We start from the raw sequence: 12,890 nt of genomic DNA, 5'->3' as shown, positions 1-12,890 counted from the left end.
TAATACTCTATAGGTGTGTCTGTCTAAGAGGGTGCCGATAAGCCACAAACGCCCACATATACACGGGCGACTTTTCAAATAAAATTGGCAGTTGACGCCTGAAACCACCCGCGCTTTCCCGAACTCGCACGGAACATTTCTCGAAATGCAATTCCTTGTAACAAACCATGCGGACGATAGTTGGGAAAAAAGTGCTTGAAGAGAAAGGAGTTAATAAAGTTTATATAAAGTTACTTATAAAGTCAACTTTATCAACAACCATCAAAAACAGTTCTTTTAAGAACTTCGCTACCACATAGTAAGTTTAATTCTTTAATACTTTAAAGAAACATATACATGGTCGTTCAGCATATATATTTTTATGTTTTTTTGTTTTTTAATTTTTATAGTTTTTTTGAATCATATTAGTGTCAGTTTTTTTGTTTCTTTTTTCGGGCATTGTTCGGGCTTATGCGGGTTTTTTCAGGGAATACTTTTTTAAAAAACGTCCGCACTTTTTACGGCGTTTGCAGCCTAGCGGTACCCTCGTGTCTGTCTGTCTGTGACAGACAAAGTGGATGTCTTCATTTTCCTTTGATGTTGTCGAAAAATGCATGTCTAATACATGCAAGTTAAATTTTCTGACGTTACGGTGCGACGTCAGTAACACTACTTTAACGTGAATTTCCTATATTAAATTAATGAGGCCATTACAGTACACTTAAAACTTTGACGCTAAATAACTTGGAAACGAGGTGGTGATGTCAATTTTTTTTTCACTGAGTGGGTAACTAGGGACCGCCTAGGTACTATTTGGGTTATTTTCCCAAACCTGGGTCCTCGAATCCGTTTCGGAAAGGATGGGTTGATGACGTCATCAAAAACCTTCAAACCCCTCTATCTCTGCAACGGTTTGTCAAAGATACATGAACCTATACATTAGACATTAGATACATAAAATTCCTTTAAATAAGTTTTGTGTGTTTTGTGGTTCTTTGCTGACGTCAACAAAAATTTTAATACCTTATTGAATCCCTTATTTAATACCTTATTTAATACCTTATCGAATACCTTATCTTATTAACCGCTCATCAAAAGCGTATGATCATATACAATATGCATTTTCTTGATCAGCATTTTAAGCTCTACACAATAGAGGTAACGTGAAAACAAGGTTCTAAATTTTTTTATGAATGGGTGGTGACGTCATCAAAATTCAAATGACGCTTTTTTTTCGTTTTTTAATCTGCACAAGTGGATTTTTCCACGGGCTTTGTTGACTAGTATGCAATATTGGAAGATTTTTAATTTTCTATCACAATGCAGCAAATGCGACTTTGAACCCTCTGTTCTCAGTAGCAAAGCATACAAAAATGACACTCATTTACTTGTCCTAGGCCTCTTAATTTTTTTCCAATGACCCAATAAATTGGGATCTGCAACTTGGTTTGCAATAAAATTTTCGTATCAAGCTTTCGTGTAGGCCCTATATATATGCTTACTCATAAAATTTGATTGGAAACCAACATGCAGAAGTTATGGGTCATCTGCAAAAAATTACAACAACTGATTAATAATCTTTTGTTGATGATGATATAAAATCCAATTACCACCAGAAAAGACTGATCTAATTGGCACTTGTAAAAATGTGTTTTCAAGGAAAATGCAGACGTTATTACTTCTTAAATAAAATAACATATTTTTTTTGTTTAAAAAAGATTAAGCTTTTATTATTACAGTACTGCTTGAATGTAACTTTACATTGTTGTTACTTTGAGTTTTATAACCTTCTGTATCGACCTTATGCCTACATAAATAAACTTTGCACATCTTTTGCTTACACATCAACTTAATTGCCTTCTAATTTTATTATAATGGGCAAGCCATAACGATTGGTGAATCATTGCCTTCTTACATGTAATATGTGAGCTATTGTATCAAAGCGCTAATAATAAGGAAAACTATTGAAATTTAAATATTTTAGATAAAGGTGCATTCCTTATTTCACGCCACTGCTTCCAAGCTTTTTTATTGCAATTATTTTAGAACAAAAAACAGCGATTTTTAAGCTTCTGACCAGGGCTTTCGTTACTGAATTTGGGTTATGAGACTTTATTTATTCTGACTGCCAGCATTACCAGTAATTTTAGCTGCATAATTGGTCGCCATATTTGAAGTTTTTTACCTCCCATGAAAATACAAGTTGGTTTATAAAAGTTGCACATATGTAAATCTTTTTATTTTTTTGGAAAATTCTTGATTTGTTCTTAAGGTTTTTAGCTTAGAAATTTTGCGAACTATGCAAGGCATCATAGTTTCATAAAATACATTTGTTGTAAATGTATTGAAACTTTGTGAACTAGCCTAAATAAATGGTTCGATTTATAGTTTTATTCATTTGTTTGTGGTGTTTGTTATGCACTGTAACAACAGATCAACATTAATATTTTCTCCCCAGACCTGATATTGAAATGGTGACAATCTTTTTCTCTTTGAAGGAAATCATATTATATCAATGAGTGCTTGAAATACACGTAAAAATATGGAACAGCTGATTCCAATAATTAACAAGTTACAAGATGTTTTCAACACGGTCGGCTCTGAAGCAATTCAATTACCACAAATTGTTGTGGTTGGTTCCCAGGTTTGGATTTTGAAATTATTTAGTCTCCAGTAACTCTTTTCCAATTTCTGTGTAGCTGTGTTAAGTTTTTAAGTACGCCTATTAAAATATTCTATTTAAAACTATTTTTATATCTTTAGAGTAGTGGAAAAAGTTCAGTATTAGAAAACATTGTGGGGCGTGACTTTTTACCAAGAGGTAAAATATGGTTATGTGGAAATGACATTGAAAAAAGAAAAAAGATAGTAAAAGTTAATTAAACAATAAATGTATATATCATTTTAGGATCTGGTATAGTTACACGTAGACCTCTAATTTTACAACTTATCCATGCACCAGTATCAAAAATTGATATTCAAGATGATAATGGTGAAAAACCTGAAGATTTTTATGATTTAGAAGGTATGTTAACTTGTGTATAATTAAAGAACAGAAGAAAGTTCTATTTGGCATTAAAATTCTTGATACTCAATGCTTTTGTATAGTATTCATAGTACCAAATAACAGGCAATGTAGTTTATATTTACTTTCAAAGTATCTTCCTTGTGAAGTATACAAAAAGAAGTCACCAACAGTAGTTCAAAATGTAAAAGCTGTTTAAAATTAAGCTTTTTAAGCACGTTTTGGCATATTGCTAATTTTATTTATTAGTAATATCTATTTAGTTTTTTATGGATTCAGGAGTACAGTTCATGAATGTTACAGATTTTGTACCAAAGATTGTACAAGGTTTATTGCATAATTCTAAACTGTAAATTTAATTCAGTAATTCCAACTGTCCTGATTTGGCAAGGATTAACCAACCACATTGAAAATGTTGTCCTGTTGCTGGGAATGTCTGAGATTCTTTTTGACCGGAATGTGAGGCTTACAGTTGTATCAAATAATTTTTTTTGTTTTTAAAGAAGAAAATATTGTCAAAGATTCTGAAGATGATCTCGAGGAGGAAACTGAGTTTGATGTAAATGAACCGAAGGAGAAGATTGTTCAGGAGTTAGAAGAGCCACATGAATGGGGCAAGTTTTTGCATACTCGAGAAAAGGTGGGTTTTTTTACATTAGATTTAAAGTTGCCTTAAATATCATCTGTTTTGATGTTCTTCAGGATAAATCAGAAATATTTTTTGTAGAAATATTACAACTTCAACACAATTCGTCAGGAAATAATGAATGAAACCGAACGAATAGCTGGTGGTAATAAAGTGAGTTAGTTTATTGTTTATGTCTTTTTTATTCAGTTTCCCTTTAGTAGACTTTAAATAGCCTTTTTAAAAAATGCCTGTATTTTAAATATTGTCAGGGTATAAGCGACCAACCAATTAATCTGAAGATATACTCGCCAAATGTTGTTAACCTTACACTTGTGGATTTACCTGGAATGACAAAGGTAGTGTCTTATTATCCTTTCATTTTTTTAATTCTTTGAAAGATCATTGCATGAACTTGCTCTAGAATTGAATTATTCGCATATTACTTATTGACACGATACCAAAATGTTCAAATCATTTATCTAATTTTCTAGTTTTTCTTTTGCCTTTTTTCCCTGTGCTATTTTTTTTAATAAAAGATAATTAAACTGATAATATTAACTTGATTTCAGACACAAAGTAACAAGTATGTTTCAGACAATCCCATGAATAGTTCTTTTTCTTCTATGGTAAATTTTTTTATTATTTTGTAGGTGCCAGTTGGTGATCAGCCACTAGATATTGAAGTCCAAATACGAACACTTATACTTAAATACATACAAAATCCCAATGCACTTATTCTTGCTGTTACAGCTGCTAATACTGATCTTGCTACATCCGAAGCTATCAAGATAGCAAAAGAGGTTGACCCTGATGGTAAGATACATTGTTGGATGTTACAGGTGCAATATATAGATAAAAGACTTAACCACTCATATTATTCACACACAAGGAATAGTGAAAACAATCTTTTTTTCAGCATATATTTTCATTATTAATGTTGCAATAATGTATAGGTAACAGAACCCTAGCTGTTGTAACAAAATTGGATTTGATGGATCATGGTACTGATGCTATTGATATTTTGCATGGAAGAGGTATGGTAAATTGTTGTTGCCATTTAATCACTTATCATGCTATCCGCCTCAGATTGTTTGTTATTTTATAAGGTAGCAACTCCTGAAATCTACCAAATGTTATCTAAAAAGGGATACCCTTCTAAACATATAAAAATTGGTACTAAAATTATGGATTCCTCCTAAAATTATAATTGTACACATTTATTGTATTACAGTTGTTTTCCAATTAGTTGCTTTTTATTATCACTTTTTAAAAACGAGTGTATAAGGAAAGTGTTCTTTTTTTCCTAAAATTTTGTCAAATCTTTTAAAAACTGGATTTGGTTCTTTGGGGTTTCCTTTTAAATTTTATCCCGAAACATTCTAAAATTATGTAAAATTGTAAAAATTTAAGTCTGTGCCCATTTTCTCAAAATTTGAAATTTGAAATGCTAAGCATCTATTTTAGTTGCTGAAGTACAATAGCCATTACTTCCACACAACCTTACTAATAAACTCTGTTATGACTTCAAAACACAAAAATTAGCATTTTTTCGTACTGAAGTTAAATGTTTCACAAATCATGGTAGTAATCAGAAACATCTATGAATAACAATTAAATGCTTGTTTTAAAGGTGTGCTGAAAATTAAATAATCCGGAACAAAAGTATCTTAGAAGTATACATAATTATACATAAAAAACTGATAATGTGCGTAGTCATTTTTTGTAATTTACATTGGCTTCTTGTGGAAATTTAAAGGTTTATCAGCATGAGTCTGGCATATAAATCCATAGCCGCCATCCTATAAATTTCTTTATACCTATTTTTTTAACCAAATTATTTTATTTAGTTATTCCTGTGAAACTTGGTATCATCGGTACTGTCAACCGAAGTCAATTAGATATCAATAACAAGAAAGTAAGTTAGTTTTTATGATTTTTTTTGTCTGTGTCTGTCTTATAAACATGTTTTGTAAATATATTATATGACACTTATTTCGATTGTAGTTATGTCAAGGCACTGTTTTTTTTACACAAAATTGTAACAAATGTTTTTCATTCACATCTTGTAAACACTGAAATATGACTGAGCATTTTTGGAAAATATTATTTGGACCAATCAAAATATTTTAATGACCACTAGCATGACTATGTTTATTGTGTCCATGTAATTCTGCTCTATGAGAAAGCAGATTTATTCATTGGGTTTAGAACCCTGTGCAAGTCTTTCAAATGCCTAAAAATGGTACAAGAACATTATTATGCGATATGTATTACATGCAATGTAATGTGGTTGTGGTTGATTTCATGGTTACTTGTAATTGTGTGGTTAATTGCACACATATTTAAATGCTTACATTTACATGTATTTTTAACTCCTCTTGTGTTTGTGTATTATATGGTAAATGTTTTTTTCTTTTTCTAGAGTATAAAAGATGCATTAAATGATGAGGCAGCATACTTTCAGAAACATTACCCAATGCTGGCTAGTCGAAATGGAACAAAATATTTGACAAGAACATTAAATAAGGTGAGTGGTTGTAATTGTATAAAACAGATGATCTTTGCATGCATTTTTTAACAAGAGGCAGATTGTCAAGTATAATAGAACAAATCTTGTGCTAGATTTTATCTATCTTTAGTTCAAGGTGTAAAATTCTTTGGCAAACTTTCACAATTTTTGACATTTGTTTTTCTTGTTCTTAGCTTCTCTTGTATCATATTCGAAACTGCCTTCCTGATCTCAAAGCTCGCGTAAATGTCATGGTATCACAGTATCAACAGTTACTTAATTCTTACGGTGAACCTGTCATAGACAAGGTAATGGGGATTTCTGAGCATTTGTCTGTAGACTCGTAAGTGTGAAGGGAACAAAGTTATGGAAGAAATGTCAAAAAAACAACATTGCTGAATACTCCTAAATTTTTATTGTTGATTGGCTCTTGACATTAAATCTATATAAATTAAAACACGAAATCTTTTAAGTTTTATTAACATTGTAACTTGTATTGTCAGCAATTTCAGCTGATACCTGAGGATTTTTAAAAACCATCAGCATTAACTTTTTGTTTGTATTTAGAGTTCGACTCTGTTGCAACTCATCACAAAATTCACTTCGACATATTGTGAAACTATTGAAGGGACGTCTAGAAATATTGCTACCACTGAGCTGTGAGTAGAAGATATTCCGAAATGCTTTTCATTACCAACCTTAGAACATAAAATTAACATTAGAATTATATTCTTAATGTCATATTGTGTGCCAAATATTAGCTACTGCAGGTCATATAAAAAGCTTTATGCGTGTGTGATATTAAAGGAATAAAAGACAACATTTAATAACTCATTCTAACATAACACTTACACTCAACAAATTAAATTTATAGAAAATTAATCAATTACTTAATTAACAGACAGCATTTAATTCAACAATTCGCTTAAATTTCATAATTTGTAAATAACCTATGAAAGGTATCTTTATAGAGATGTATTCGATCATGTGCTTTTGTCAGTCAGAAGTATACTTGCAACCAGATCATTATTTACGTTTAACAACGTTTCCAGTATGGAATCCTTAGCACAAAATCACAACTCCAACAGTTCTTTCTTTCTTCCTTGTCACGAGGCAGTAGTCTATAAAATTCTAATGGTCTGTTATTCCTTACAATGTAATAACTCAATTTTTTACAAAAAACTACAGCAAAAAATAAGAAATGTTCTGTAAAGTATATACAAGATTTGCTGCATTATTTTTAGGTGCGGAGGAGCAAGAATTTGTTACATTTTTCATGAAATATTTGGTAAAACCTTACAAAACTTTGATGCATTGAGTGGGCTGACAACAAAAGATATATTAACAGCAATACGTAATGCTACGGTAAGAGATTTGAGTGCCATTTGTTTATTTGTTTATTTTGGTGTCAAGTGCTGCCTCAAAGTGGTTTCCACTAGTGAGCGAGCGATTTTGGCAATACAGAAATGTTGTGGTTTTTAATTCTTGTCATGACTATACATGACTTGTTTTAGAGAGCCCTAAAGTATAAGTTCCTAATTTTTTATACGGATCATTCCTCTGTTCTTGGTACCTAATCTTTGTACGAATGATTATTTTAAGAAACAAATATCAACAACATAAAATGCGATTGGTTAATAATTATTTGCTTATTCTTAGAATTTTTTTATACTTTTAGCGATTAGTTGTTATAGTTTTTCTAACACCATTTTTAGGGTCCCAGGCCTGCGTTGTTCGTTCCTGAGATCTCCTTCGAACTACTTGTGAAACGTCAAATTCAAAAATTGGAGGAACCAAGTTTGCGCTGTGTTGAAATGGTGCATGAAGAAATGCAACGAATCATTCAACACAGCCTTCAACAGGTATTTCATAAATAAACAATCTTATTTCAAGGAATGTTGCTTTGTCGTGTTTATCCATAAAAGTTTACCTCATGTCTTCAGCTACAATTTTATCCTAGCGAGATTCTCTACGCATCATATCTTTAAGTTTTATTTCTTTGCAGAAAGGTCTTTTTATTGCTTTAAATACCTTTGAAAACCTCAGTTTTATATTTTTGTAAGCGTGCGTATTCAAAGAACTTAATTTGACAGGTTTTTTTATGATTTTCAATACAATTTTTATCAACATTCAGATTATGGAAATTCGACGCTTTCCGAAACTGCAAGATCAAATAGTGGATGTGGTGGGAACTTTACTGCAAGCTAGATTGCAACCAACTAACCAAATGGTTTGTGAATTCAATTTGCATTTTCAAATCAATTACCTGTCTATGTTATTTATTTACATAATATCTGCACAAAAAGCCCCAATACGCCATTCATTAAAAGAGACATTACGGAACAAGAACATGGACGGCGTTGTTAATAACTTTTTATAAAAGTCGTCATATGAAGACGCGCCTAAAATTGATTTCGAAAAATTAAACACGAGCAATGTGAAATAAGGCCAAAACAAATATGACTGTCAAAATTGCAAAAAGAAATTATATTCGTTTTTTCTGCGTGTTTTTACCTGTAATATTTCACTTCGTTAAAATATTTGGGTTCTACCCCACAACCTCACAATAGTTATTTTTTAGCTAAAGGGAAAACGGCAACTTTTTTTCAGGGTTTACCCTGATCTGCCCATCGTCGTAGATGGCCCCGTCCTCGTTTCATAAGGTCGCTAATATCTAAGTAAAACGGTTTTGAATTAAAAAAATATTTCCATGAAGCAATATCTGAAGTTAATAAGAAAGGTGCAGCTGCTGTATCTAGCTGCTTCAGGATTTTTTTTTCATTTAGGTTGAAAATCTTGTACACATCGAGTTATCATACATAAATACAAATCACCCAGATTTTAGTGATGGAGCGTCTGTGGTTTCTTCCATGCTTGCTGCAAACGATATGGTAAGTATGTGAACAAAAAAAGAAAAAAATCGATAAGCAATGAAATAACTAACCTTAATCTGTTTTTTTTTAGAGAAGAAGAAAAGAAAAAGCTGCTCTTGCACAGCTTCAAAAAGAAGAGGTAAAATACCTTCCATTATATCGAAACAACTGTATAATTTTGTATGAAGCCTTTTAACCAGTTTATCAGAAGAACCAATAACTGAGAAATAGTTAGAGTTGTTCACTTTATACAGGGTGCATCCAGTCGTAGCCCTCCTGTTGAACCCAGTGAACCTGTAGTGGAAACACATCAAAATCGATCCATGATGTCATGGATGTTGCGACCCAACAGAAATGACGCCCCTGTTATGGAAGCTACTCATGAGTTAAAGCTTGTAGATCTGGTAATTAGGTTGCTTTTTGTGACTATTTTCATGTAACAGGGTTAATTGTCACGCCATGCATTATTTAGTAACGTTATGGTTCATTGCTTAATGAGTAGTAAGACCTGAAAATTGATACTCAAACAAATTCGAATTCTCTCCACCGAGAAAACTATTTCCCAAACTTTTAAATTTTTAGAATCAACCACGGAATCGCGAACTTACAGATAGAGAACAGTTAGACTCGGAGTTAATACGTGAGTTGTCTTTTGCTAATGCTCTAGTCTGCTACACTGCTACTGTTACACTTCTGGTCTGTTACACTCCTGGTCTAGTCTGTTACACTTTTAGTTTGTTACACTTCCAGTCTGTTACACTTCTGCTCTAGTCCGTTACACTTCCAGTCTGTTACACTTCTAGTCTATTCACTTCTGGTTTGTTACTAGTCTTTTCAATACACCTTAAAAAGTTTTGCAAATCTTTAAGTTCAAGTAATTTTTTAGAGAATTTTTGATTTCTATAATGAATTTGCTTGTGGAGATGTTGTTTAGTTAAGTACATTCAATTATTAGTTCAATTTTCATTTTGGTAGTAAAGTAAATTATTGTAACGTTTGGAAGATTGGCGTAATCGAAACCTCCGATCATTACCAATAATTGTACATTTGCAAAATTAAAAGCTTGTGAGAATTTAGACTTCCGACATATTTGCCTACGTACAATCTCTTTCTGTTATTGGTCTAAAAAATCAATGACAGAGATCATGGTGAGGTTGAGACGTAGCTGTTGTTTTCGTTCTTATTCTATTTTTATGAATGTTTTTATTTTTATTTTAGAGCGACTTATTAGGTCATACTTCAATATTATTAGGAAGAATATCCAAGACAGGTAAAACATAGGTGATTTGTCCCTAAAACGGTTTTTGACAAGAATTTACACAAAAAGCTATTCCAAACACGATCGTATACTCTTGATTTTTGGTCTGCCTAAACCTCGTTTTTAATCGGAGATGTGAGAGCGCCTCATATTTTTTAATGTCAAGCGAAAAAAAAGTCTTGCTTGGACAAGGAAATGTAACACTTATGAGTTCTTCATACCATTTTCTAACGAACACTATTAGATGTATGTTATTTTTGTTTTTAGTGTTCCAAAGGCCGTTATGTGTTTCTTAGTAAACTATGTTAAAACAAAAATACAAAGTGATCTAGTGGAACAATTATACAAGGTGAGTTTTCCTTTCAGTATTTCATCTTTTTAGAACAGTTTTACTATCGCTACTGACAAAATTGGCTGTATTATCAGGTTATGTTCTATCCAGGTGAAATCCGTATGTGTAACATTTAAGAAATATCAGATTAGAATGTTAATACAATAAATCTTCGTCTTGCTGTTCTTTATTCTACAGAACGTGCTCCTGTGAATCATTGCAGGTGTTTATTTTGCAGAATGAGCTTCTCAGACTCATTGCTGTTGATTATTTTGCAGAACGGCCGTTCTTAATGATTACTGTTCTTCATTTTACAGAATGAGCTACTGAATAATTTGTTGAGTGAATCCGAGCAAGTACATCTAAGAAGAAAGGAAGCATCAGAAATGCTACAGGTGTGCTTTCCATATTTGTTTTGGTTCTTAGTGAAGTTTTAAAACTAACCAAGCAATTGTAACATCAAGTTAAAAAAGTATTGCAGAATTTAAATTTTGGAATGACGTTAAAATCATTCTTCAATCCTTAAAGGTTTGACATCCAATAAGAAAGATCTCTGTTTTGAAGTACCTGCATATATGCTTGTTTTGCGTGTTTTATAGTTTACCCGAACTTAAGAGGATTTAGTAAAAAATATTGACCATATGAGTTAGTTAGGTCGAGGATATTACACCGACCTGACATTTGTTTTTCGTAAAAAAACTGAATTGAGGTGAACATTAGGAAATAGAAGTTAAAGGGGCTACGAACCGGTTAAAATGCTCACATTCCGTATATACCGCGCACATATTATAAATCCGGCAAACGCTTTTGCGCAATGAACAGAGCAGCTCACTTTGGTCGCTGGTTCAATATTTCTTTTCGAAAAGTATATTACAATGAAATATCTCAGAAAGACTCTTTCTGGATGAAAACATGACCAAGGCTGGAGAAGATAAAATTCTAAATATATCTATATGTTCAAGTCTGTAAATTACATACATGCCGGAAAAATAGCCATTTTTGTTTTTTGCCGCCATCAGCATGACTTTAGTGTAAGTCACTAAAGTCGAAAACCAACAGCCGTTCCGTAGCCCCTTTAAACATACAAACATTGAAGACGTAAATGTATGTTCCATGTTTTGTTGTACTCTCCTGTAATTTGTTTATGTAATCTTATAGGCGCTGCAACGAGCTGCACACATTATTGCAGAGATCCGTGATTCACATGTGTTATGATCACGTGGAAGATTTTGGAAACGACCGAAGTTGAATAAAAAGTGACTGAATGGATGTTTACTCCGATTAAATGAATAGATAGAAGTATATAAAATATAGCACTGACAAAACTGTTTTGTTTCATGATATATACCTCTTTTCACTTTACAGATTTGTTAGAGTTTGGAATATTTTAGTTTCCAGTGTCAAAACAGACGTGTATTAAATCAAAATTGTGGCGCTTTCGGTTTCGTTTTCTTCAGAACGTTATTGCTACAAAATATAGAATTGATAAAACTTAAGTATGTAAAAGTTTATTGTAGTATGAATAAAAGACTATTTTATACGTAGTAAATACAAAATTGTCATGTTTATTTATTAAAAAAATTTTTTTTTAACATGCTTTAGTTTTTGATTTTGTTCTTGAATTTCCGCGCCCGAAGGCGTAGGAAATTCTTTAAAACCGTCGTTTTTTTTTATTTCGGAGCATTTTTTGAGAAAAAATCGACCCTGGGATTTCACGTTCCTCTAAGAGGAGGATAGTATTGGTATTAACTGACTAACTGTTAACCCTGTCCCAAATGGTCAATTGCAACGTCACAGATTTAAACTTCGCACCCAACTCCCGGAAGTCATCTAAAGACGTTTCAGGCCAAAATTGGTATTTGTTTTCGACAAAATTTGGCACAGTTAGCAAAAAAAGGATGCTGAACATAATAATGACATTAAAATTTTGATTTTTGTTACCTAAATGCCATTTTAGGCCAAAATTGGTCCAAAAATTAAAACTACTTCATTTTAACAAAAATTGGCACAGTTAATAAAAACAGTATGCTGAACATGATGGTGACATCAAAATTTTGATTTTTTGTCAACTAAATGCCGTTTAAGTCCATAAACGTTTCAATTGCAAGACTTTCAACCATGAATGATAGGCTGTATTTTTTGTTAGCAATTTCTTTAAAAATATGAGTTTATTATGACACGTTTTGTTTTGTTTGCGTTTGTTGTAAGATGTAATGTCACTTGTGTGCTTTATCTTCAGAGTTTCATGCACCAAACCTCTTCGAATGTTTGGCACGATAACACAACG

At 32.1% G+C, this 12,890-nt stretch overlaps 1 protein-coding gene across 1 annotated transcript; it reads left to right on the top strand.

The window, feature by feature from the left end:
* The first annotated feature begins 274 nt into the window (after positions 1–274).
* Positions 275–12,195, top strand: LOC130625443 (dynamin-1-like protein). Its single transcript, XM_057440542.1, has 24 exons — positions 275–298; positions 2,478–2,623; positions 2,743–2,800; positions 2,888–3,004; positions 3,508–3,644; positions 3,732–3,803; positions 3,902–3,988; positions 4,283–4,445; positions 4,586–4,666; positions 5,480–5,547; positions 6,055–6,159; positions 6,336–6,449; positions 6,709–6,800; positions 7,386–7,506; positions 7,857–8,003; positions 8,276–8,371; positions 8,928–9,032; positions 9,106–9,153; positions 9,269–9,418; positions 9,597–9,654; positions 10,233–10,284; positions 10,540–10,621; positions 10,921–10,998; positions 11,762–12,195. The coding sequence occupies exons 2-24, from the start codon at positions 2,522–2,524 to the stop codon at positions 11,816–11,818; spliced, it is 2,190 nt and encodes a 729-aa protein (XP_057296525.1). The 5' UTR covers positions 275–298; positions 2,478–2,521; the 3' UTR covers positions 11,819–12,195.
* The last annotated feature ends 695 nt before the right edge of the window (positions 12,196–12,890 follow it).

The sequence above is a fragment of the Hydractinia symbiolongicarpus genome, chromosome 14 (assembly GCF_029227915.1).
Source record: "Hydractinia symbiolongicarpus strain clone_291-10 chromosome 14, HSymV2.1, whole genome shotgun sequence".
In the NCBI taxonomy this organism is placed as follows: domain Eukaryota; kingdom Metazoa; phylum Cnidaria; class Hydrozoa; order Anthoathecata; family Hydractiniidae; genus Hydractinia; species Hydractinia symbiolongicarpus.
The sequence above is the reverse complement of the archived record's forward strand: the minus strand, read 5'-3'. Positions and strand labels throughout refer to the sequence as shown.

What these genes read in the sequence shown, in the direction of transcription:
- LOC130625443 (XM_057440542.1), top strand. Translation starts at nt 2,522, where the DNA reads ATGGAACAGCTGATTCCAATAATTAACAAGTTACAAGATGTTTTCAAC. An exon ending in TGACAAGAACATTAAATAAG is followed by an intron (nt 6,160 to 6,335) that starts GTGAGTGGTTGT and finishes TCTTGTTCTTAG; the next exon opens with CTTCTCTTGTATCATATTCG. An exon ending in GTTAGACTCGGAGTTAATAC is followed by an intron (nt 9,655 to 10,232) that starts GTGAGTTGTCTT and finishes TTTTTATTTTAG; the next exon opens with AGCGACTTATTAGGTCATAC.